Source organism: Microchirus variegatus (assembly GCF_963457635.1).
Source record: "Microchirus variegatus genome assembly, chromosome: 11".
In the NCBI taxonomy this organism is placed as follows: domain Eukaryota; kingdom Metazoa; phylum Chordata; class Actinopteri; order Pleuronectiformes; family Soleidae; genus Microchirus; species Microchirus variegatus.
This window is the reverse complement of record NC_139812.1, coordinates 20550167-20575790: the sequence shown is the minus strand read 5'-3', so window position 1 is coordinate 20575790 and position 25624 is coordinate 20550167. Positions and strand designations below refer to the sequence as shown.

General features: G+C 45.8%; 1 protein-coding gene across 6 annotated transcripts in view; it reads right to left on the bottom strand.

Moving 5' to 3' along the window:
* Nucleotides 1–377: 377 nt before the first annotated feature.
* LOC310933661 (transcription factor COE3) overlaps nt 378–25624 on the bottom strand; it is a gene marked incomplete at its 3' end in the record, with an annotated part of 72720 nt that continues 47473 nt past the window's right edge. For 2 of the 6 annotated variants that reach the window (XM_083897196.1, XM_083897198.1), the window contains exons 9-16: nt 21886–22019; nt 20969–21095; nt 9180–9268; nt 3650–3715; nt 3272–3443; nt 2429–2614; nt 1795–1962; nt 378–409 (exon numbers count right to left, since the gene is read on the bottom strand). In XM_083897196.1, coding sequence (XP_083753322.1) covers nt 378–409; nt 1795–1962; nt 2429–2614; nt 3272–3443; nt 3650–3715; nt 9180–9268; nt 20969–21095; nt 21886–22019 — 974 coding nt within the window. The remainder of the gene's footprint in view (nt 410–1794; nt 1963–2428; nt 2615–3271; nt 3444–3649; nt 3716–9179; nt 9269–20968; nt 21096–21885; nt 22020–25624) is intronic. The other 4 variants (XM_083897199.1, XM_083897201.1, XM_083897197.1 and 1 more) reach the window with 3 other exon arrangements.

The following is a 25624-nucleotide window of genomic DNA, read 5'->3' as shown; positions in this document are numbered from 1 at the left end:
ACAAAATAAACCCTTCGTCATCCCGTGTCCTCTTCAAAAGGGTGATAAAATGGAAATAAACAAAGAAACAAAAAAATCCCACAGAGAAAAAAAAAAATATTGTTCCTTTGTGAAATCCTTTTTTTTTCTGTAGGTCGGTGAAAGTCATTTTTTTTCCCCTTCATCCTTAAAATACAAAAAAAAAAAGCGATTGATTGACTATACATTACACCAGCGTTTTTGTGGTGTGCTGGAGAGACAGAAAGGGGTGTGTATGGTGGGGGCAAGGGCTGGGGCTGGGGCTGGGGCAGGGGGGCTGGTTTGTGGGGGGGGCGGGGGGTCTGTTGTCCTCTGAAGTGGTAGAGTGTCGACTGGTGCTTGAGATGATGAAAGTGCATTTACATTGGAGGGACAACCAGGCCGGACATGGCTGAGGGAGAGAAGAAGAAGAAGAGAGAGAAACAGAGATTAACTTATTGGGCTGAATTCAAGAAGACATGGCTGTAAATATCAAGGGGGCAGAAGAAAAAAATGGTTATTTACTGTGTGTGTGTGTGTGTGTGTGTGTGCATGCATGCATTCATGTACTGTGTATGAATGTTTGTGTAAGTGCAGCTCAATCTGACTGGGTGCCCTAATATGTGCCTGTTTGCGTATGGGCCTGTGAGTGTTTGCTGTGTCCACCGTCCCTATGCTGCTGCTGCTGCTGCTGCTGCTGCTGCTGCTGCTGCTGCTGCACAGAGTTTGAAAAACCTCCCTCCTGCTCTGACATTTCAGCCCCCAGCACGCCACTCTTGCCATGTGTGATATTTCTCCTGGCGTTGGGAGGTAGCGGCGGCGGCGGCGTCGGCGGTGGGTGGTGGTGGTTGGGGAAGTGGAGGGGGGGGGGGGGGGGGGCAATGGCAAACAGTGGCCCAGACTCCCCGGAGATGCTGCCGTGGTGACGGCGGAGCGACAACACGGTCACTTCCCACAATGCCACAAAGCCATACAGCGGCGAGACGAGTCCTCAGACGGACTCCCCTCAGATTCCTGCTGTCGCTGCCTCTCCTCCCCTCATCTCTTTATCCTCCACTCTTAAGCACTGTACAGCGCATTAGTCCTGCCTTTTCACTTTCCCTAAGTCGTCCCTGTGTGTCATTATCCGGCAGAGATTAGTCAAGATCAAAGGTAGCTTCCTTTATTTTACCAGGACCATCTGCTTAGGATATCATTAGCGACTGTACCTCACCCGGAGAGTTTATATATGCAGTATTTTCACACGTTTTAACAATTAGGCGACTAGTGAAGTGCTGGGATGATATATTATTATATTGCTCTGAGTATATTTGTAGAGTCATGGTTGAAATGCTTTTAAGTTTGCCAGCGCAGATGATGGCAAAGCATTGCTCATTAATTTCTGCACAACATGTATTAATAAGTATGAACGTGTAGCAAGATGAACTTTAATTTCCCACTTCATTAAGCCCAATGTTATTAATCTTGGGGCACACACACTACCAAGCTAAGCTTGTTTTCAAAGCAATCATGTCGGTCGTGACACATGCACAAAACCTAATAAACATAATTACTAAAACAATTCTGGGGAGGTCTTATCCCGCGACATCGGAGCACATCATTTGTACGAAAAGGGCAACGAGGGTGCGTGTTTGCACGTGTGTGTTTGCACAGGCGGCGCTCAAAGTCCTATACAAGTGTGTGTGTGTGTGTTTGTGTGTGTGTGTGTGTGTGAAGACATTCTGTGTGCAAGTGTGTAAGTGAAAGGTGTAAATTGGCCTGTCAAAATGCATATATTCATAATGATAAATCCCTCACCAAACCGGACAGAGGCCTGAGCAGCGGTATCTGACCAGTAGTCCGTAGGGAAGGGATGAGGGGGTGAGGGGGGCTCACCTTGCAGTCCGTTGCCGTTGGCGCTGGTGCAGGAGGGGGGTGGGGAGGCCTGGGGTCGGACCACAGGGGCGAAGGCGCTCTTTTGTTTAACTGCGGAGACGATAGGGAAGGAAAAGAGAGGGGGGAAAAAGGAGGGAGGGGAGAGGAGAGGGGGGGTGAGAGTGAGAACGTGCTGTGAGTAGTGCTCAAGAGGGAGAGGGCAGTTAAGGTAAGACGAGGATAGTATTTCTGCCAGGGGGGATACACGGTCGGTACTCACGGGCCTCTACCATCAACATCTTGTCCGGTTGAGCAAATACAGGTGGCATATGTTGAAATACACATAAAAATGACTACTCCTAGCTAGGACTACACGTGTGTGTGTGTGTGTGTGTTCTCCGTAGCACTAAAACTAAACAAGCCCCGGTGAATGAATAGTAATATATTATCACCATCAATAAAGTTATAACCCTGTCAGGCGTGATTCATAGAAGTGAAAACGAATGTGGGGAGAGCTGGAATTAAATCAGCAGCAGCTTAGTGCTACTACAGCGTGTGATGGTGGCAGGCTACTCACTTCCATATGGGGAGTTGGCAGAGGATCCGTTGAGGAACCCTGGGGAGCTTGGCACTCCCAGGTTCATGCCGGCGTTGCCGTAGCCGTTCATGCTGTTGCTGACGGTGTTGTAGCTCGACTGCTGCGGGGTGCTGCTGGAGATGTAGCCCCGGGGGGACACGCTGCTGGTGTTCCGGCTGTAGCCCACTGGAAAACACGAGGTAGAAGATGGGGAAATTCAATTTACTTGGTGCCGAACAATTAATAGTAATCACAATTTGAATTGCTGGAGTATGGTTTGTTGTAGGACATTTTTTTTGTCCGTATAATTAGATTTAAATGTTTGTAAAAAAAAAAGGGGTCCCAATTCCATCAGGGAGCTACGGTGGCCTCTGCGCACCAGAAATGATGTTATCCTGATTAACTACAATGCAAAACATTGCTCTGGCTAGTTTGTCCATTGCAGAACAAGATGGTCGCCTCCATAATGCAACGCTCTTGCCTTAAGTATGCACAAAGGGCTCAACTCTACGGCTCTGGAAACCACCAGATTTTATTTTGAAGTTCATTATGCACTAATACAGACATACTTATGTGGTAGAATAATTCTATGTCTGCCAATAAGGCTCTCACTGGACCTTGAACTCTTTATATTGTCAGTGAGGGTGGAAGCGGCGAACCTGCTGTTCAAAAAACATAATTTATATCCCTTTTTTTCCATACTAATAAGAGAAAAGTGAAATCTAACTATTACTCATTTTTTGCTGCAAACGCCCCAGGAATCCCCTCAAGGACCCCTGCAGCTCCCTGGACCCCACTTTTAAGGACCCACTCAGTTGTGGAGCCATACCCTAAATCACATACCTTGGTCATTCCCTTGTGACTCGGACACATTGACTGCTAGCTGGCTGCCGAAGGAGTTAACTCCCATCATGCCGTGGGAGGCTGTGTTGGCGAGAGAGGGGATCTGGTTGTGGTTGCGGGGAACGCTGTACAGGGCCTCGGCGATGTCAGCTGCCCTCTTCAGAATGATCTCCTGAGAAGCACACAGAGAAGAAGAAGAAGGCAGAGGTTTTTTTGTTATTTATGGTTTCGCTTTGATGCACGGTTCATGGCTATATGGTTAACTCGCTGCGCATGTGGCCTACATTGTTGCACATATAGTGGTGGAAATACCCTTTGGTGATACTATCATCAGTGAAATGTTCAGTGGTTTCTGGAGCAGCTGCGTTGAGTACAAACCTGATTGTTGTGGGGCATTCCATACAGGGCTTCGACGAGATCAGCCGCCCTCTTCAGTAACACCTCCTGACGAGGGAAACACAAAGTAGTAAAAACGTTAAAGCTCGACCGTGTCAAGCTCGTCTTGACACCTATAGCTGTTGTTAGAGTAACAAACAATTTCAAAGCCAACATTTACACCATCACGGTTGCAGAGAGATTTAGTCGGAATAGTACGGCGTACCGCATTTCTGTGTCTATTGCGATACTGATACATCTGCTGGTATCAATATTGTTGAGTGAAATGCTACTAGTATTCCATCTCACTGTATTTATAACATCAGTAAACATTTTCCTGACTAGTTAATGGTCAATCGCTCATTTCAGGTGTTCTTCAGTGCAACATAATGGCAATTTTGTCAATTATGAGTCACCAGTGTGGTTTTGGGTGATCGGGAAATCTCTAAGCCTCTGTTTGTAAAAGTGTTTTTGTTATAATTACGGGTTTTGTGGATCACATTTGTTCATTTTCCGTGACGTTGACGCGCGTCCAACCGCTACTTATTCCCGCCCGCCCTAATATCTACAAATGTTAACATGTTCAGCCAAATAAAAGCCACTCTGATTTAAGTCGCGCCATTTCAACAGCACGACCACTTTGCTCCTTCCAACCATGCCCGAGCAGTGAATAATGTTCCCTATCTTAATTAAACTGGCATAGTCCCTTTAAAACACAACACCTTACCCCCCGATTCTAGGCTGCACGCTTTGCACCGGAGTTCAGTGCCGAGTCCCCTCTCCTCAGAACAATAAAGTGAATTAGCTGTGGGTTAATCTAGTTCTGTTGTAATGACATTAAGGAATTTTTCAATTAACCTCTTTGACTGGATGTTGCAAAGGACTTCACAAATGACTTCCCATCCAGCAAGAGCTGGGTGCTTGTGCCTTGGGGACACGGATGCTCAGGATGTGGTCTTATCCATGTCTGCATGCTTGCCCCTGCTTGACAATGCGGATTAGCTGTGTTGCTTTGGCTCTTAACAGTGAAAATGAGTTGGCCCCAGATCCCGTTTCCCCCCACTCTGTTTCAGGCGTTCAGCTCTAGGTGGGGCTTGGCCCGTCGGTGTGTCTTTATCTGCTCTTTGAATTCGCCACTTACAATTAAATCCCCTCTCAAGGAACCAGACTGCTCCCTTTGTTTTCTATAATACAGAAGGCAATATGCTCCACCAAAACCCCTCTGCTCCTATAAGAGTGTATTTAATCTGACAAAGGCAAGTTGCAGACATGGCTTTTGCATGTGTGTGTTTTTTTGTTTTTTTTTTAAACGCTCTCTTGTTGTCACCTGCTGTAGAGCGGAGATTTGTCGACGGTGCTGTTAGAACCCGTGGTTAAAAGCAATGCAAATCTGTCACTAGAAACATCTCAGATGGCGCTTGTTTTCTTCCCACATTCGCTATGTTTTCTTTTGCGGGGCCTCGGTAATTTGTCTGAAGTGTTCCATCACTTGGCAATAGCAGTGTGGGATTAAGACGGCAGCTGCCGTAAATGAATGTAAACACAGCCTTCGCGCCTTCAAACAGCGGCCTCCAAGACTTGGCCTGCATTTCCAAGGCGCGGCGGCGTATGTAAGTGTGTACGGAGCGTGTGCGCGGGGCCCTTTCATCCCGAGGAGCATATCTACCACAGCCCTTGATTTATCAAGATGAATCACTGTAGAAGCCACTTCCAGCGTATGCCATGCTCTCTTATAGAAACATATCGCTTAATCCACCCCACGTTACCGGATGGGTGGCTCTTAGAATGGGCATTTACCTCTGAAATTGGTGTGTATGCTCAACGTTGCATGCATCTAGTTTGCATACAAATAAAGAATTATGGTTGTCGTGAGGCAGGTAGACTAAATGAGAGGACCAGCTGTCTTGATGTGTTCTCATCAGGCAGAACAGATTTCTCTCTCTCTTGCTGAGTGAGATAAAGTGGTTTTCTTTCTTTTTGTCTGCAGTTAATAATTACCAATAATCTATTCTATCATATTTCAAGATCTCCTACATGGTTCTCAATTTTAAACAACAATTAAAGCAATTAAGACTGTCACATCCACGAGCCATGTTTCATTCTCTTTAAAACGTCCTCGCCCTCCTTGTCCATATGGTGCTTTTGCGGCAGTGACATAAGGACAGCTTGGGAGAAGGAGGAGAGGAAACGATATTGCCTCTCATCCTTAATCTGTCGTTTACCGCGTGGTGTCTTAACTAACCACGCTGACTCGCGAGTGCTATGCTTAAGTGGCAACCTAGTCATATCGGGCGGATGATGAGAAGTGCGGCACCCAATCAAGGAAGAAGTTTGTTTTCTCTCTCTGACGAAACGCTCCCATGCATGTCGGCTCACGCTGTGAATACGATTAACGCGGAATAGTGTTCCGAGGGCATTTCCATGTAAATCTCAATACTACTCTAGCATAAGTGTAATTGGCTTTCTTGTCATGGAGACATATCAGAACACACACCATGTAAATTGAAACAATTAAAGGCCTCAAATGATTTCTGTTGTTTCTGTGACAAATGCGTGACAGATTCCCTCGTCCATTGTTTGCCTCGTTTTGCATAAAGGTCTCGTGTTCAACAACAGTTTAAACTGAGGGTGGGGAGGGAGGGGGGTGGGGGGGGGGTCTGCGGCGGTGACAGATCACCTCAAATTTAGGAGCGGGTTTCACATTAGCGACAAAAAAAATAAGAGAGAACGCAAAACCATAACAAATGATGTGTTGTAACAATAATATCTAACAATAATACAATGTGGCCCAAATGTGATTCTTCAAGCACTAGATTAACACGGATGTTGTATTTATATTATCACGGTTAATAAAAGAGGGCCTAGGTTATGTAGCTTGGAGTGCTAATGCCATTTTAAAACTGTAAGGCAATTACTCTGTTAGCTCTAGCCTGAGGTAATGAATGCATTTAGAAGCATAGGGCCATTAGATGAAGGTACTTCAAAGAGCACAGGAAGAGAGATTCATTTAAATACATGGGTAATTGCTTGACATGAACACATTTGTAATATTTTCTCCTTGTGGATTACACAAAGAATTGGAAAAGAATGGGCTTATGCTCATTTTGGGGGGGAAAAGAAAGGAAAGCAAAGCAATCAGCTTAATAATAAAACAATATTGAGTTTCCACTTTTAATTTCATAATGAATCTAATTTGTTACAGAAGAGAGAAATTGAGTGTGATATAATGTGATATCCAGTCTATTTGTCCATTACTGCCAGAGGGCACAAAATGGTATTATAAATTGTCTTTTTTATATTATGAATAGAAAATTGTTTTATAACAAGATCTTAAAAAGGAGGGTGAATTCCAAAGTCTCTCTTCACTTAACGCGATGCCCGCAAACCAATCTCCCTTCTCATCACTTGACTGCTCACACTTATTACTTTCATATTCACCCTGGACTTTGCATTGAATTTTTATATCTCCACTCCTCCCACAGGGTCAGACTGTCATCTGCGATGTTGTCTTAGAATTACGAGGTAAACTTCAATCAGAGGCAGCTCCCACCCCCCCCCAACCATTTTTTTCTCAGTGTAGCAACAATATTAGCGCGCATCCCTTGCTATCCATGAGCACTCCCATATTGGCTTTCTGTCTCCTTACAATTACCACGTGTCTTACTGGTCCCAGGGAGAAGGCTGGTGGAAATCAATAGCGCAGTAATATTATCAACTGAAGGGTGAAGTCATGGGGAGGAGGAGGAGCGAGGGGGGGGGGGGTGTAGAGGCGGCGGTGAGTGGGCCTGGTGTCGATTTGCCTTTCCGCTAATGCACACCGCGCGTCCTCCAGCTTTATCTTCTTTTTATAGAGTCTCCCTACCTCACCTGCCCCTGTAATGGCTGCTCTCTATATGCCTGTTTCTGTTCTCATTCCAAAACGTACACGCCAGGCTCGGCTCGGCGCGCCGCGGGCTGTTTTATTGGGAATGTGCTTTTGACCCCGAGAGCTGACCCTCAGATGGCAAGCTTAACAATGACGAATCACTCGGCGGGATCATTTACATGCCCCCTGAACCCCATATTTGGGTCCATTAGAGAGCAAATCAAATATTTATGTTGTTTATTGGAAGTGCAGGGTTTCATCTCACTCTGTGATTGTTTCATGCAAAGGCTGGGAGAGCATGCTATATTAAGTATATACGCGCACCCAGGAAACTAATCTCGGGTTCAGTGTCAAAATCTGTCTGCCGGTCCCCCCCCGAAAACAGCGCCTTTTCGCATCCAGAGAATGAAGTGAGGTTTTCTCTGCAGGCGGGGGGGGCTGTGTTTAACACCGCCGCTCCCTTTGTTTTAAAAGAAAAAAAACGTATTTTTCCCACAAAAGACACCGTGACTTTATAACATAGAAAGAGTGCGCGCTTAGATTGACCAGTGATGCCCGCGGAGATGGAGCGCGAGCCATGTGGATATTAAAGGTAAGTGTACTCAGTTGAAATTAGAGTAACATTTCATGTCCGGGTGTTGTTTCCCGTCTCCACAGGGATTGAGTCTAATTGAAACACTTCATATACCGAACCAGGGTCTAACTGTGATGTTCCATTTCTCCACGTTGCCTTGGTCAAACATCTATAGCTACCACACAGTCTGTTCTTTATTAAATTGTCCATTGGACCTTAATGATATTGCTGTGTTGCATGCTGGGATTTAATAGATAAGGTCTTTAAAGGTTTTACAGTATTATTAAAACTCTGAGGTGGCCGCCACTTTACTACTTGCCGAGGGGTTTCTGAGCGGACTAATCAGTCATATTATTACACCTCACACATCTGGAATGTCAGTCACTGGAATGGTTACTGGCAGGGTAGCAATTAGTGAAAACACAGATAGATTTTATCAATAGGAAATGAAAAGAGTAGAGGAATCAAAGAGAATGAAAAAGATTCAAAGAATCAAAGAGTTTCTGAAGGGAAAGGGAAGTAAAGAAAAAAAGAAAAACTGAGCACCTTAGTTTCCAAGTCTTTCAATATGGCAGCCTATCGGTGTGTGCCACACCAGTGTGTCTAAAACTGATGAGGCTTTCAAGTCCTTCACCCAGGTTCAAAAGAAAACAATAAGAAAGCCAAAGCATAATAACATGCAGTCTTTGTCTATTAGCTGTAGTAAGACGAGGGGGTTTACGGCACAGGGTTCTGTAAACAAAAGATTAAACCAAATCGAGCTGCAGAAAATGAAAGGAAAACATGAGTGGGGTAATGAGGGCGCAGACGTCGTTTCTGACCAGATTACCATCTCCACAGACTACTGGAGAGGAAAACGTCTGATTGAGCCATTTTACCACACAGAGAGTTTACGCCTCTCGCCGCACACAATACCAATACCATTACCACGCTGGTTAGTGGCTAAGCCACATATGTGAAGCAAAGCTGTTACGGTTTGAGGGTCACAGTGCTGTGTCGATGCTGATGTTTTGTTTATTTATCACATTCGCTAGTATTAAAGCCTTTAAAAAAATCTCTGTAATTAGCTTTACTGCACATGAAACTGTACCAACCTTTGGTAACCGCTCAGGATCTCCGGGGTGTCTGGGGATGACCTTCTGCAGCCTCTGGAAGCCATAGTCGATGGTTGGCTCGTTCAGGGCTGGAAAGGGAAGACGGGGGGGGGGGGGAGAGAGAGATTAGAATCATTTCTGGGGGTTAATTTTGCCAGGGACAGAAGGAACTAATTGAGAGTTTACTGTACAGAACAGAAGTGGTTTCAGAATGCCTAATTTCAAAGAAACCTCAGGGGTGAGACAATGTTTTATGAAACATCAGTGACCCGCCGGGGGTTTTGGAAAATGACACGAGCTCCTCTGACACTCGTGTCATCGAGTGTTATTCCATTAACAGCCGTGATGGCCTACATCAAGTCTGAGGAGTCGTTCACTTTGCTAAAAGGACCCTCCCCCTTTTTATCTGCTCGAGAATATTGACTACAGCAAACCACATCGCATGGGGTCTTTTAATCTAACAGAGCTTTAATAATCTGCGAACGGCTGTCCACACATTGATCTAGAGTAGGCTGCTGTCATTTCGCCCCCCTTCTGCACCGACTTGTACTGCAACACTGGGCCCGTGAAATACGGCAACAGATCCCATGCAGCCATTAATCTCTCCCACCCCTCAAATAGTAATCTGGGGCATGAGGCATATTGGGCGATGAATCAGAGGCACAAAGTAAATGAATCATAACCCAGACTTTGGTGAGAGCAGGGCGTTTTATGTCTGACAGTCCTAATGGGTAATTGAAGGCTTCCTTACAGCTCCGCCTGATTCTAAACAATCATGTGTACACTCACAGGCAGGACAAGGCAAGGGAAGGGAAGGGAGGGAGGGAGGGAGCGAGGAGGAGGAGGAGAGCAGTGTAAAGGGGGAAGGAACGACTTAATAGAGAACATCACTTCTCAATGTAGATATCATTTTCAGGAGAGTAACTCCAGCGAGCAAGGCGCTTCATAAATCAATGGCTTTCTATGGAGACTAATAAGAGCTGCCTGCCTCTATTCATTGTTCAGCCTGTAATTTGGCCCATCACTCATTACTCAGCATGTAATTTCAGCATTAACACCGCACAGCTCGCTGAACCTGCTGAACACCAGAGAATGTGAATGCCCCCCCTGCCTCAAACACACACACACACACACACACACAGGCAGGCAAGCGGGGCCACTGAAGCACAAGCCAGGCAGTCACAGCAGGAAAATGAACATTTATGTTTCTCACACTTTCTTTTGTTCCCCCCTTTCATCTACGTACGCACACGCACACACTTGTACAGTATGTACACACACACACACACACACACGCACTGTACTGTACGCATGCATCACTTATTCGGCCAAAAAAACCTGTAATTGCCCGCTCGACCGTGATCAAATGGAGCAATTATGTGTTCAAGCATGGACAATGCAGGGTGCTAATCGATAGCAAGGATCTCGCTGGTAAATACAGTGGTATTCAGCGCACTGTAATGCACACCTGAATAAACACCCACAACAAACACCGCCACAGCACACACACACACACACTGGTGGAAATCTGATTTGACATGTCATCACGAGTCCTGAAACGACAAAAGGTCTACTTTGGAATGTGCAGTGGGGGGGGGACGCCATCTTCTCCTTAATAAAGGATTGATCTGCCGTATTGATCGTACATGACAAGGCTGTAGCGAGGAATTTGCCCCCTTTCTTTTGTTATTTCCACCTCCTTTCTTATCTATGCACCCTGGGTGTCTCATACATGTGTACACGCAGGAGCATGCATATCAGTGTGTGTGTGTGTGTGTGTGTGCACGCCTGCCTGCCTGAGAGAGAGAGAGAGAGAGAGAGAGAGAGAGAGAGAGAGAGAGAGAGAGAGAGAGAGAGTGTATGTGCATGTCAGCCCTGCCAGACCCTGCTGCTCAGTGTGATGTAAATTGTGTATGTGTAAAAAGCACTCCATAATCAGGCCATCCATCATCAGAGGCTGTCAGTGGGCTCTCTTAGGGTGATACATCACGCTCTCCTGTCCTCTGCCTCAGCTGGGGCCTGCGCAACCCGCCAGGCATGCTGGGAAAGCAGCCGGAGAGAGACGTACAGTACAGGACGACACCGAGGTTGGAAAGCGCGTGTTCTGCCTGAAGTGCCTTTTCCCAATGATAATGATGCCCGACTGTAAGTGGAGACCTCAGGAGTTGGATTTGGAAAGTAGGCTGCGTGCTGTGAAGTTTTTACGCTTAAAAAAAAAACGGATTTTATTTTAAAGTTTATTGAGATCAAACGGAACATTAACGTCATCTTCTGGGGGCAAACGCGCTTAGAAACGTCAGCGCGAGGAAGGAAACGTTCAGTACTTTTGTTATTAATTGTCATTATTTATTTTGTTGAGTTCATTTGTCTTATAATATAGCGCCGCATTGTGCCACTGAAGTTCCCTCCGTAAAGCGTGAATGCACGGGGGGGGGATACAAACAAGACAACAATTCCCATGATCCCACGCTGCTTCCTGATGTCAACAAACTAGCTCTTTTGTTATTGTTTTGATTGAGAGCGCGCAAAATGACACACTGTGCATTCTAATGAGTAATGGACCACCTTTTTTTTTTTTGTTTTTTTTTGGCACTTGTCTCTGTGTGCTTCTAAAAAAAAAAAAAAAAACCCGAGGCCCAGCTCGTCCTCCAAGTCGCAGTCCAGCGGCGGGCATGATCTCCCCATGTCGGCGTGTCGCCGTCTCATCTATCATGGAGATGATCTTTGTAACAACCCCGGCGTAATGAAATTGGTGACACACACCGCCATCTGCTATTGATTTCATGCAAATGCTTTTGACAGCTGATGGAGACTTGCATTAGCGCTAAACGGCGCTGTCAGTTGATGAGTTGACACTTTTGTAGTCCCGGCATGTACACGCCGGGCGCAGACAGACACAGACAATGTCAATAATCCTGTAAGAGCGCGCTGATGATATACACTGAGCACTTATATTCAATCTGGAGCGATAAATGGCGTTATATATATATATGTGTGTGTGTGTGTGTGTATTCATCGTGTTGCCCCCTCCGCGCAAAGATTTCCTTTCAGCCGCTGAGCTTTTACAAGAATCATTGGGGCTACTCCTCTTTCTTACACCACACACATTGACAGCGCCACCTTTTTTCACCCCCCTCCCACCATGTGTCTTTTTTTTTTTCTTTTTTTTTTAATCCATGGCACATCATTATGTTCCAGCTTCACACTCGGTTGTAAACTTTACTTTCCTCCGCTATTGCACTTGTTTGACTCCACGCATGCCAAAATGAGTTTGGGCCTCCTCATCCTTCCAGAGCACAATATGTTGAAAGAGGAGGGGATGAGGGTGGGGAAGGAAAGGAGCATTTCCCCCCTCTGCCTCCTTCCCTCCCTCCCTGCACTCACTCACCCACCCAGCCTCTATTACCCCTCCTGTAAGGGTTCTCAGACGCTGCATGGAAACATGAAACCCTCCACACACATCCCATAAATCCTCCACTGGGTGGGGAGTCTAGCCGAGGGGAGGAGGGACAAGGAGGAGGTACGATGGGGGTGGTGGTGGCAGTATGTGTGTGTGTGTGTGTGGGGGGGAGAAGTGGGGATGGGGGGGGGGGGGGGTCGCTGGCACGTTCCAGTCACGCCCGCTTCCCGGCCCGCGGCCAATCAATACCACTTTCCTGTTTTAGAGGCGGGTAATTATGAGGTGGAGAGATTGTGTGACCTCTCACCCCTGCTGCATTACTCGCCTGATATTAAGATAAATTGCCTGATTTTGGGTAAACATATGCTGCAATTCAAACTGTCAGCACTGGTTTGCTCAGGGATAATTTGTATTGATCTCCTGGCTTCTTCCCCATTTTGCTTACTGACCTCATGGATAATTAGAGAAAAAGAGACACAGGGAGGTATAAGGCAGGGCCTGCATTTGAATACTTTGCAGGGATGGAGAGCAGGAGGGGACGGGGGGGGGGGGGGGGATTATTATGGACTAATAGAATTTTCATTTTCTCTCATCTTCCAGCTCACATTTAGACAAGTTACATGTTTTGTTCAATTACGTCGCTTATATCTCCCCCCCCCCCCCCCCCCTTTCCTTCCTCGCTCGCGCGACATAATCGCTCGCCAATCGGGTTTCCATGGTTTCGTTTTAAAGATGATTAGAGTTTAACCGACAACAAAGTGACAGCGCATATGTCTTGGATTTCACGGCACCAAAAAAAAAATAATTATCTCACAACATATGAGCAAAAATTAACATGCTAAAGTGAGTGAAGCACGGACCTGCTGAGGAGACTGATTCTTTTTCATGGAAGTACTGAGAGGGGGGAAAAAAGGGAAGAAAAAAAAAAAAAATCTTTGTCATGAATATTTCAGTAATTTTCTGACTCTGGAGAGTGAATGATCATGTTTCAGAATATGAAGAAATGGAATGCATGACTCGATGTGCAGCTGTGACCATATCACTTCCAATTTTGAATATGGCGCATGCGCACAGGCCCTCGTTGGCAGGGCTTCAGTGGAATTCCTGTGCCTGGAATGTGTGCACTTCCCCGTCTTTTTATTTTATTTATTTATTTTATTTTGATCTGATGCCTTAATCCGCCTGCCCTTTCATGCCACTCACACTTTCTTCTCCGAGAGCCCCCTTTTTTTTTCAGCCCCGCCACTTCACTTAAAATGTAGAGTGGATGGCGAGTACATGGCATCCGAGCAAGGTCTGCTGCTCCTTCTCCGTGTTCTCCAGAAATAGGACATGAGTAACCGCTCTACAGGAACAGTGTAACATGGCCGACGTTGGCAGCCAAGAAGTGCTTACATGGCAATACGCCGCCGTGGTGCCCTCGCTCGGGTCTATACGGGAGTGGATTGAACACATGTATCGACTTACAGTATCGGGGGGGGGGGGTATAAACATAGGGAAATGTTTGAGCAAAGCAGTAAATTTAAGGGAAATTGTTCCTTGTTAAGTCTATGAGCCTGAATGGAAGCCTGCACAGAGTACTGGCATTCCTGCCAGCCATTACAGCTTATTACGATAACTCTATCTTTCCAGGAGATAAAAACCTAGCCTTGTTGCCATTTGCCAGCTATTACTTTCGCTAATTATACTTAACTGCTTCGAGCTTATCTCCACTCCTCCTACACCATTGAGCAGTTATTTTTTTCTTTCCCCTTAACACAAATTAGAGGTGGAGTGGGAGTTGGAAAGGGGGAGACAGATAAACAGCACAGGCAGAAGTTCATTTAAGTGTTATTGCATTTGTGACTTGTCAAACAGTCTCACTGAAGCCTTCTAGGCACCTGCAGTCGGGTGAGATGGATGCAGTTGAGAGCAGCATCAACACACGTAATGACCTCATCTGGCTGATGCTCAGTGCTGGAGACACAGAGGGAGAGTGGGGAAGTCGTGTACTTGTTACTGTAAGGAGTTAAAATTGAATACTGTGCACACAGAGAGGTAAGATACTCTAGAGGTGAGAGAACACGCATGCAGATGGAGAGACCATCTTTTTTTTTTTTTTGAAGCAAAAAACAAACCAGGTAAAATTGGAATTTTCACAGCAAACCCACGCAAAAAGCAAACCTCAGCTGGCTTTTTTTTTTTTTTTTTTTTTTTTAAAACACTGACCATATCATCCTCCATCCACTGTAGCCCCCGTTATCACTGAGTGATTCCATCTCCAGCGGTCTCGAGATGAACAGGAAATTAAAATTTCAAAGATCTGCAGTTAAGATAAATCAATGGAGACGGATCAATGATCATTGAAATTTCATGAACTTTGAGCCAATACAGATGAGAAAAAAAAAAAGAAAAGCCTAGACAGTTACAGTCTCCAGCAGATATTGCTCCTGCAACAGATAAAATGTAATTAACACGGTTAAAAGGGAGCAATGTTACAGATTGCGGATCCATAATTCCCAGACTCCCCCCTCATATTGGTTGTATTATTAGAAAGGGCCAAAGACACCTGTTCAATCCTCTTAGATGACATCTCTAAAGTATGTGTGCCACTTCTCGAAGGACGCCCGGGCGCACCCGACTCTCGCACATTACCAGCCAACAGAAATCAAATGGGTTCCCTTCACAGCTGATTGCGAGCGCAAATTAATATTGTAAAATGAAGATCAATACATGGACGGGGCACAGATCGATGGCGGCTAAATTACGGCCACGTTTTCCCCCTCATTCAAGATGAGTTGTGTTTTCCTCTCAAAGTCAATACCGCGCTGCCTCCCTCATTCATTTCTCAATAAACTTGCCGATGAATTTCAATCAAAATGCGGCAGCAGGGAGGGGGGAAGGGTTGGGGGGGGAGTGTTGTGGGAGGGGTGGAATCTTTTGAGGCTTGTTGGATGTGGATGATACTAGAAATGGGGCAAGAGGAAGAGCAGGAAGGAGGGGAGGGGGGGGGAGATCCTCATCTGTCAAAGATGCCCCCACCTCTCTGTCTTTCCTGTGGCAGAGGACTGATACTGGGACTTAGTGAGGACAATCCATTACAAAACAGTCCTCTAACGATACTGTGGGACAAAAAAAAGGGGCCCAATTAAAATCAAATCAATGAATAGTATGCCTTACAGCTGGAGGGGGGGTGACATAGGTATACGTTCTCTTGAAAGATAACCCGCGATACATTCCAGACATGTAATGGGAGGAAAATACATGCTCAACAGCAAATACTTATTTCAATCAATTTCCCTGGTGGTGGATTTCACAGGTCACTTGCTGATAACACGCTGTGGAATAATGCCACAGCGTGCTTCTCAAAGCCCCTACCTGACAAGCTGCCTGACAGTGGGGGAGCGCGAGCACGTGTCACGTCAGCTCCTCTAATTGGACACAAGGACCTTCCTTTCCCGCGGAAAAAAACCTTGTCGCGCCGCCACATCCAGAGCTCTGCGAGGCCTTCAAAACCCGGGGTAAAAACCGTCTGACTTGGCAACGAGTGTCTGCCGCGCTCCCCGCCGAGCCGGTGCTAAATACCAGGGTTGTAATGAGACAGGCAGGTACGGAGGGATCCACGGCGAGTGGATAACACGCTCTGACACATGCTAAAACTGTTGTGCCAAACTGGTTACAACCCACTTGACTGCGGCGCTGACATTTCTAAATGCCTATGTCATCCCTTCTTGTCGTATCGGTTCTTTTGAATACTTTATAGCTGCAGGCGGGGGGGGGCAGAACTTTTGTGGTTGTTGATCTGCGTGAACAGAATGGCAAGCAATACTATCAGACCTGAGTGAGGGAGCATTTTGTGTGTATACAGGGGCAGCTCATCAAACCTTCTGAGATCCAATGCGTTTGCAGTCTGTTTTGATATGAAACAAATCACTTCCTGGCTCGTTTGGAGCTGATAGACTTAATCGGCATCGTGTAAACTCATTTAATAGTTTGAAACTTATAGACGTTTAAAAGCCGCCCCTCTACCGCTTTAAAATCTCATGTTCAGATCTGAAATGCCGTGCGTGTCGGAGAGATTTAGGGATTTCCAACGTACAGTGTCCGGTGTGTGCGTTTGCGAGTCCTCCTCTAAAGTCCGATCTGTTTACATACTTCCTTGAATGCCTTTGATTAGAGCATATCTTGGCTGTAGGCCACACCCCATCCACTGATCGGCAAACCAGTTGGCGAACCACACCCAAACCCCTGCAGGAACAGGAAATGAAAAGGAAGCGTCCCATCTGATCTGGGACTTCAAAGTGAAGTCAGGGCGGAGCAGGGAGACGTAAGGATTCGCTGGCTGAACAGCACAGGAGCCTATCTGATGGAAGACGTCAGTGTTTGTTTATTTGATGTTTTTCGGGGGGCAGAGGAGGGGCCGAGATGACATAACATTTTCTTCCTCTTTCTAAGAGTGGAAAAGGAAGTGAGTTGAATTTTGCATTTGAGGAGTACCCGACTATTTATGTCTGTGATTGTTTCCTGTGCAAAAACGTTTCCGGTTCGGTTTTTTGGTCGAAATTGAGATTGATTTAATTTATATATTAAGAAATTGTAGCTGAAGCTCGAGCACCATTCTACACTTCTCTATCTGTTTATTTCTGGTTTGGTTTTTGGCAGGAACATATCTTCCTTCAACACTATCATCATCTACCTTTCCATCGCCTTTTCCAGCACTGACATTTCTTGATCTTCACCAGTATTGAGTGAAGCACACATGACCTCTTTGTCCTTATGTTGATGAATGACTGCCTCATACCCATTTTGTCAGATTTTGGTGCAGTGGAGTCGATAGCGTCACCTTGACGAGGAAACTTTGTGATCCATCAGCCCTCAAGGCTGTCTGGCCTCAACTAGGGCCTGGCAACAGCAGCTCGCTCCCTGTATGGGGGCATCGGCTCTGTCCAAAATCCTTCACCCGGTGCGCTGTGAACTTGTGAGGTCGAAACGAGCGGCTCTTATTACTGCCACTTTACAGCAAGCGGAGGTTGAAAAAAAATACGGGAGAGGAAAAGAAAAAAAACAAAAAAAAAAACACTTGACTTGTACTAATAGCTGAGAAACCATGCTGGTCAACAAAGGTCTGAAGACGAAGCACCCTGTCAGTGCCCAGCTTGGGAAATTAGCAAATAATGTTCCCCTTCCCCCTGACAAATGTGTGACAGCTCGCCTTCGCCAATCATTCTCTCGTAACGTTATGATGCATGTCCTGGATCCCCACTGGAGGATACAGGCGAAGTTTACTGACCCTCAATTTACCCATGACAAATGGGGTCCCGGTAAATGTGCGTTTTCTGGGGCACGGAAGGGGTTCATTTTAAGCAATCCTGGTTATGTGGATGTCACTGATTAGGATAAATAGTGCCTGAGTGTGTTAGGACTGCTTGCAGAACCATATTACCAAGGGCCTGCATCGACGCCCCTGGAGGGCAGCTCTCGTGGAAACTAGGAAACCAACAGCTATGATGCAATTAGGGGCCTAAATTGGATAAATTGTACGGTCAAAGTTTTTATTTATGATTTGCTCTTTCATACAGTGCTGTGACTATGCAGCAAAAAAAATGCCTAGGATGCTGCAAATTAGGGTGAAAATGGAGCCGTTTTTTTTTTTTTTCTTTATCTGATAAAAACCAGCATGTACTGCTTGCTGTGCTTAATAAAGCATAAAGTATAATAAAGTATTGACTCGGATGCAGCCAGGACTTTCTCCTTTTGATTTTCTACAACCTTGCTGACAGTTGGTTCTACCAGGCTTGTCTGGGACCAATGGATAACCAATACATGGATTAGACAGAGGACAAGCTAGCAAAACCACAAGGGACAACACTTTCCTGAAAGGTAAAAAAAAATGTAAGGGGAGTAAAATAGCAAAAAAAAAAAGATCGGCCAACATGTCATTCCTTTAAAAAATGTGGCAATTAAAGTTGCAGATACAAGCTCCTTGAAGCAGTCAGTAAACTTCAGCCCACTAAAGTTTTATATCTAATATCTGCTCGTCTCGTTACTGTTTTAAACCTTTAATGGCCAGTGGCAAACAGGATTATTTGACGCACACTACAGGGTGCTCTCTCTTTCTATCGAATGGACTGTGAGTTTTGGCAGCGGCTCCAGAGTTCTGACCCCGAATGCGGACGCGTTCCTCGGCTGTTTTGGATCGACTGCGGTCCTCTCTGTGTTGACTCTCGGTAATTTGTGATAATTTCTCAAATTGAGCGAGTTAAATCTCCACAATTAGGGTGGTGGTGCGAGAAGAGTCGACATGAAAAAAAAATGGGGAAAAAGAGGGGCGTTCTAAAAAAAAAAAAAAAAGAGGCAGTCCTCTCAAGTCACGCTTGAAGCCTTGAGCTTTGATAACTAAACCTTTGATATGTTGCTGCCCGATATGACAGCGTACCATTCTGCACCGCTGTGTCACTACATCATGTCCTTTTTCAACCCCCCCCCAATGTCATCTGTTATTGTAACTCCAGGTCATTTCAAATCTATTTCCCTGCGCAGTGCCATTTGTTCAAGTGCCCGGATCACAGGCAGCAATGCTATACGCTCGGAAATGAGCTGTTTCACTCTTAAATACATGATCCACTCTCCCGCGTCTCAGAGCCCCATTCACTTTTTCTTTTTTTCTTTTAAATGTGCGAGAGAAGTAGCTATAACATCCTTTCACGTGGCAATTACTGTACATACGGAATTTTAGCCGGTCGGAGCGTCATGCATTCTGCTCTCTTTAACAGTTCCATTCTCTCAAAGCGTCAGCCCTCGGTACAATCAAAGGGGGTGAGCCACGCGGGGAATAGCAGAGCAGAGCAGAGCAGAGGAGCCGGACCTGTCTATTGGTGACTTTCTCTTTTAATTCACCGCACTAATCAATTGTACCACCGTTGCCTCCAGGGGTAATTGTATCTTTATACTAACTGGAAGTGAGTAGGAACCCAGGGAAGACGGAGAGGAAGAATTGAAGGGGAATGGGAAGGGGAAGGGGGGGGGGGGGTCAACAAAGATAGAGAGAAGGGGACACGTTTCCCCCAGTAAAACCTGATGGTAATCATCCCAATCCGCTTAGCCTCTGTGACTAATGGGGTCTGTTCTTAAGGGACCTGGCACTTTCACCAGGGTGCTATAGAAGCCATTAATGTCTTAACTTATACACCTTCTCAGGGCTGTGCAGTAACACGTGTGTACACACACACACACACACAGAGAGAGAGAGAGAGAGAGTTTCTCTCTCACACACAAACAGACACACACACACACGCACTTAAGGCAGCCACACTACACTCCTGTTTCATTATCCCAGTGCCTTCTTGGCCTCTGCTCCACTCCTGCAAAGGGAGGTTAAACGCAGGAGAGCTGGGCCAGACTGCACGGTTGGAGGAGAAAGGGACGGATTGCTGGGGGGGGGGGTGTAGAGGTTTGTGGGGAGCAAAAAAAAAAAAAACAGGGGGGGGGGACTTGATGAGAAACAGCTGCCTCAGAATGGAGGGGTCTGGATTTTTAAGGGTGGGGGTCTAGCCCTCACTTTGCAATTCTGAGGTGCTCAAGGCCACGGCTGTGCTGGAGGCCTGGGGGAAGTGAGAGTGCTTAGTTTTGACGCACTCCCCCCCCCCCCCCACCATCACCCTCTCCCTCCTTCTGCTTCATTCTGCCCATCAGAGTTGGAACAGACAGAGGCTTCCAGGTCAGACAGGCTCTGACCTCCGTGACCTCTGTCTCCTCACCAATGATGACAGATAAGACCACCACTTCCGTCTGTTAGCCAAGATAATCAGATCCCTTTACTTTTTTTTGTGGTGTGTGTGACACACAAACACACTCTCACTCTCTCGCTCTCTCTCTCTGTGCGTCCCACACTTTTCTCTTTCTCTCATGAATAACTTCAGACACGCTCACGCACTTAACCTAGATATTGCTCTTCTAATCTGATTCATAAAAAAAAGTGGGAGAAAAAACGTAAAAAAAAAAAAAAAGTGAAACCACATGTTGCTTGTGGAAAATCAGCAAATTAGCAGAAAGCATTATCTGTCTCACAACAGGACAGATTAAGAAACTTGGCAGAATGAGTTATCCTGACAGCTTGAGTTTAACAGAGCTTGGCAGCGCCTTTGTATGATGGCAGGTCAGAGGGGGATCGTGTTGCACTTGTAGGAGCCCCACCATGAAAACACCTTCTCGCTGGCCGTGCAGAGAGCACACATTTAACATTCAGCAAGCGAGGCCCTGGTTAGTCCATTAATAGCACCTGGACGTGGGGCTAAGGGCTCCATCCAGACTAAGGGAGAAGGAGGAGGAGGAGGAGGAGAGGGAGCTATAGGGCACAGGAGAAGCCCGGAGAAAAGAGACGGAGGGAGGAGGAGAGGGGTTTTTGACTCACCGGTGTAGACAAATCTCCCAGGGGCACCTTTGCAGAACTGCTTTGACTTGTAGGACAGCGTGACTTCCACAACACCGGGGATGTGCCGAGGTGGAGTCTGGACGCGGATGGCGTGGGGAGTTATGAGCTGGATTACACAGGAAAAGAAGAGCGATGGAAAAAAAAGTTTTAATTTTTTTTTTAATTTGCAGGCAGTATCATTGAGATTAAGATGAGTGTACAAGAAGTTAAAAAAAAAAAGCACAAATATAGCAAACAGAGACATAATACAAGGGGTGATAAGAATCATGAAAGACAAAAAGTTGTGTCACATGTCCAACATTAAGTTAAAACTTGATATTTTATTGTACAAAGCGGATTTTCAGAATAAAGGCTCTAAAGGTATATCACACTTTACATTACCATACAGTAACACAGTAATAATTCTATAATATGGAGCTAATATTATGTAAATATCATCTTATTTCTAATGCAATTTGCAGCTTGGCAACGGCAATTACAATAGTGTGAGATTAAGGAGATAATATCGGCGTTAATAGTAAAATGCAGATTATGAGAATCACCGGGTGTCATACCTTCACGTGAAAATATTTATGAAATTCATCCTCATTTATGTCCTACACGGCTCTTCTATTAATATCAAACTGTTACTCTTTGATTACTGTAGAAGTAAAGATGATATTGTTATAAATATTACATCCCTATCACCGTACTAGAGTGTGAGTGTGCTGTAATGTAGAATTTAAAGAGGTGCCTGCGATAGAGAGAGAGAGAGATATAGAGAGTGTTATATAGAGTTCAGTAAATGTCATTTGTGTAGAATAATGAGAAAGAAAGTTTCCCCACTTTTGACAGTTTTTTTTAATATATATATATATGAATTTCAAATTTTCTCTGATGGTTGAAGACAACCGTACCTCACTCCATACGAGCATGGTGCCGAACACGACTTGGAGTCCGTCAAAGAAGTTGTCCCCTATGAGGATGACAGTGGCTCCTCCAGTGGTCCATCCCTCGCTGGGGCTGATAGCCTTGATGCACGGGGTGGCTGCTTATCCAAGACAAAGAGAGAAGAGCAAATTCAGCACCTGGGCTTTTTACCACATTGTTGCCCCATGTCTCTTCACACACACACACACACTCTCACACACACGGACACATCACTGCATCACCTCCACATTCATCCCCTACACGTCTCGCTCACAAAGACATATCATGGAAATTGCCCCCCTGGAAAAGGAAAAAAAAAAAAAAAAAATGATGGATTTGTCCTTTAAGGCATGAGAATCAAAATCATTTATCAGCGCGCTGGAGTGGTGTAGTTAAGCAGACCCTTCAAATGGTCCACTTCACAAAGGCTAAACGCTGGGCTCGCCAGGAAAATGATTTGATGGAGCAAATTACGTGTCAGGGCAAATGTAGCCATCAGAATTGATTAAGCATGCGCTCGCATGTACAGTAAAAAATTTCAAAGTTGAACACATCTTAAATGAGTCAAAGAATACGGGCAGTTAAAGTGGAAATGACAAGCTAAAGCTTTGCTGCTCCACATTAGTTCATTACCTTTGTTCTGCATATGCAGTACAGTGCACACGCAGGCGACTGGAGTTTCAGGTTTCATAACGTGAAATGCACTCATGAATTATTCAGATTGAGTTGTGTTTTTCTCCCCCCCCCCCCCCCCTTTCCCTCTCTTTTTGTGATCGATTCAATCCATTTCATATTGTTTATTACAATGCTTTTCATCTGGCACGACTTCTACTACGTCGCTCCCCCCGCCATTCATCAACAGTCCGGGGTTGTTATTATAATCTAATTTGAGTGATCTGGTGCCTCACGTTCGCTGTCATTTGATGCATTACCTTAATATGGTGTTCAGCACAACACCGTGTTTACAACAGAAATAGCATGACAGCTCGCCATAAAGTAGCAATATCAAATTTAATCTATTTCCATCAATATCTTTTAATACACTATGAATTGTGCGTGTTTTTTCCCCGGGTTCCTCAACAACAACGACGACGACAAAAAAAAAAAAAAAAAAAAAAGATGTGAGCAACTATTTCAGCAAGTTCCCCTCCTTCACCTTACAAGCTCACTCCTAAACCTCTATTATCCTTTCCATCCAGTAAGTAAATCACAGGCGGCCATTGTTGTATGAATCACCTCAGACAAGACATCTCCCTTTGTTTGCCTTGCTGTTGGGTCTGTTCAGGTCATGTTTGCTCTCTCTCGCTCTGCCCATAAAGTGCGCACACACACACGCACACACTCACCCACACTGGTACTACAGGGAATCTGACTTTAACAGGCGCTGTTGACTTCATGCTAATCACCTCGTACAGATTTTCATTTGTGAGGCCTGGAGGAGTGACATTTGCTTTCCTTAATTGCGAAGCGGAGCGTCTGAAAGAGGACCAACCCTCTATGGGCATGCTGGGCCCCCTCTAAGGGCCTGACCTTCATCAGTGCGGACGATTACAGCAAATAATTCACCCTTCAAAATTACTGTAAACAAATTGACTTTGGGGATGAGAGAAAGAGGAGGAGGGGGGGAGGAGAGAAGGAAAGAAAGAGGAGGAGGAGGAGACAAAAAAAAGGAAAAAAAAAAAAAAAAAGAGGTGCCTGATGGTGACGGTGGTTGTTGGGGGGCAGCTGTGGCCTGAAACCTACGACAAGCATACACACATACACACACCAACGCAGAACTCCCAGTGCCCCCCTCCCACACACACACACACACACACACACACACACACACACACACACAAACAGAAAGACCCACGAAGAGGCAGCAACTGAGGCCCTAAGCCGTCCACCCTTCTGCCTGGGAAATTTGCATATGTCTCAATGCACAGACAGAGAGGGGAGCATGTGCTGAATGGGGAACCGTGGCGAAGTGGATTACACAGTCAGCGCAGGCGATCTGATGACAGACACGCACAATGCTGCCCCCCCCCCCCCCCCCACCTCGTCCTCGAATCCCCCCCCCCCCCAGCAGATGATAGGCATCATGAGGAGATGAGGATGCAAAGAGTCGAGTCGGGCCGCCTCTCGTTTTGACTGTTGCGTCACTAAGTCGTCGCAAACTTTGCTTTATGGGACGCGATGTGAGTCTGAATTAAAGCTGGGCAACATATAAATATCAGGATGTAACTTTCCCTGGTTTTAAGAGCCGATATTGAGGCGTTATCGTGATTATTTGTAGGATATAAATACACGGAATCGACGTTAATTGCGTGGGTAAACTCAGAAAGATATCGTTTCAAATTAAAGCCGAGAGCTCTCCCTATACAGAAATGATTATATCTGTATCTTAGATGTTTCATTTTTAGAGTATATCACACTTTCCTGCCTCTAAAAAAAAAAAAAACTTTCATGAACTGTACATCATGCATCTATCAGGCTGTATCTCATTCACCGTGACATCGCCTACAAATATTCAGATATTATTTATAAGCTACATCACCCGAGTCCTAGCTCGAGTTTACTTATTGATGCTCCCGCGTGGTGGTGTAAAAAAACAAAACAAAACAAAAAAACGACTGTAACGCGTCCCGCCGTGTCCTGTCCTAATCTGTCTTCGTCTCGTGGTTCGTGGGGACGGGGGTGACGCGGGACGGTGGGTACAGAGGACGTCAGGAGTGATGTGAGATCTGAGCAGAGGAGGTCCCCGGCTCTAGTACTGTGACACTCAAACAGGTCTGATGTGGCCCTGCGAAGCCGTCCTTTGTTCTGCCTGCTGAAATGTGTTGTAATTGTGCTGTGGGATGTCCAGATGGTCGGTTGATAGTGCAGCTGATGGGATTATACCTTTTACCTCTCCCTGGGCCATCTGTTCCCTTTGACTCTCCCTCTCTCTCTCTCTCTCTCTGCCTCCCGCTCACTCTCAACCTCTCTCTCTCTAACACATTCTCTCCTTCCTCTTTCTCCTTTTTCCTCCTCTCCTTTTTTCCCCCCTTCTTTTCTCTCCCTCTCTTTCTTCCTCTTAGGCCCAGCAGTCTGGATTCACTTGTCTTTATTGCATAAACCCTAACAGCATTACAGCCACTTGGCATGCAAATGAGGCAGGCGCTGCAGGCTCTATGCTGAGTCTCCTATATTGTCTGGGGCTCTATAATGGTGGAACTGAGCTAAGGAACGTGTGTGTGTGTGTCTGTCTGTGTGTGTGTCTGTGTGTGTTTGTATGTGTGTGTGTGAAAAGACCCGACTATTTGTGTGCATGTTTATGCACCTTTAAGCCCGAATCCATACATGTCTGAGTGACAGGCGGCCCTCAAAGCGCACACACTCTCGTGTCTGAATGCATAACAATGCTTGTTGTGCGACAATCCGGCACACACAAGTGAACAAAAAAAAAAAAGAATGTCACACGGGTGAGAGAGAGAAAAAGAGAGAGGATGCAGGTTCAGAGAGTGGATGGCGTCCATCCCACAGGCTATCGCACGCCTGGGCCAATAGGGGGCAGCACGCCTTGATCAATGTGAGGCGGCCGTGGCTGCAAAGTGTGAGCCAGTGTAAGCTGAGAGGAGGAAGGGGATGCCTTCCTTCCTTCCTTCTCCTCCTCTCTCTCTCTCTCTCTCTCTCTCTCTCTCTGTCTGTCAGTCAGTCGGTCAGTCACATATCTGAGGCTTCTCGCCCAGTGAACTCCTGAGG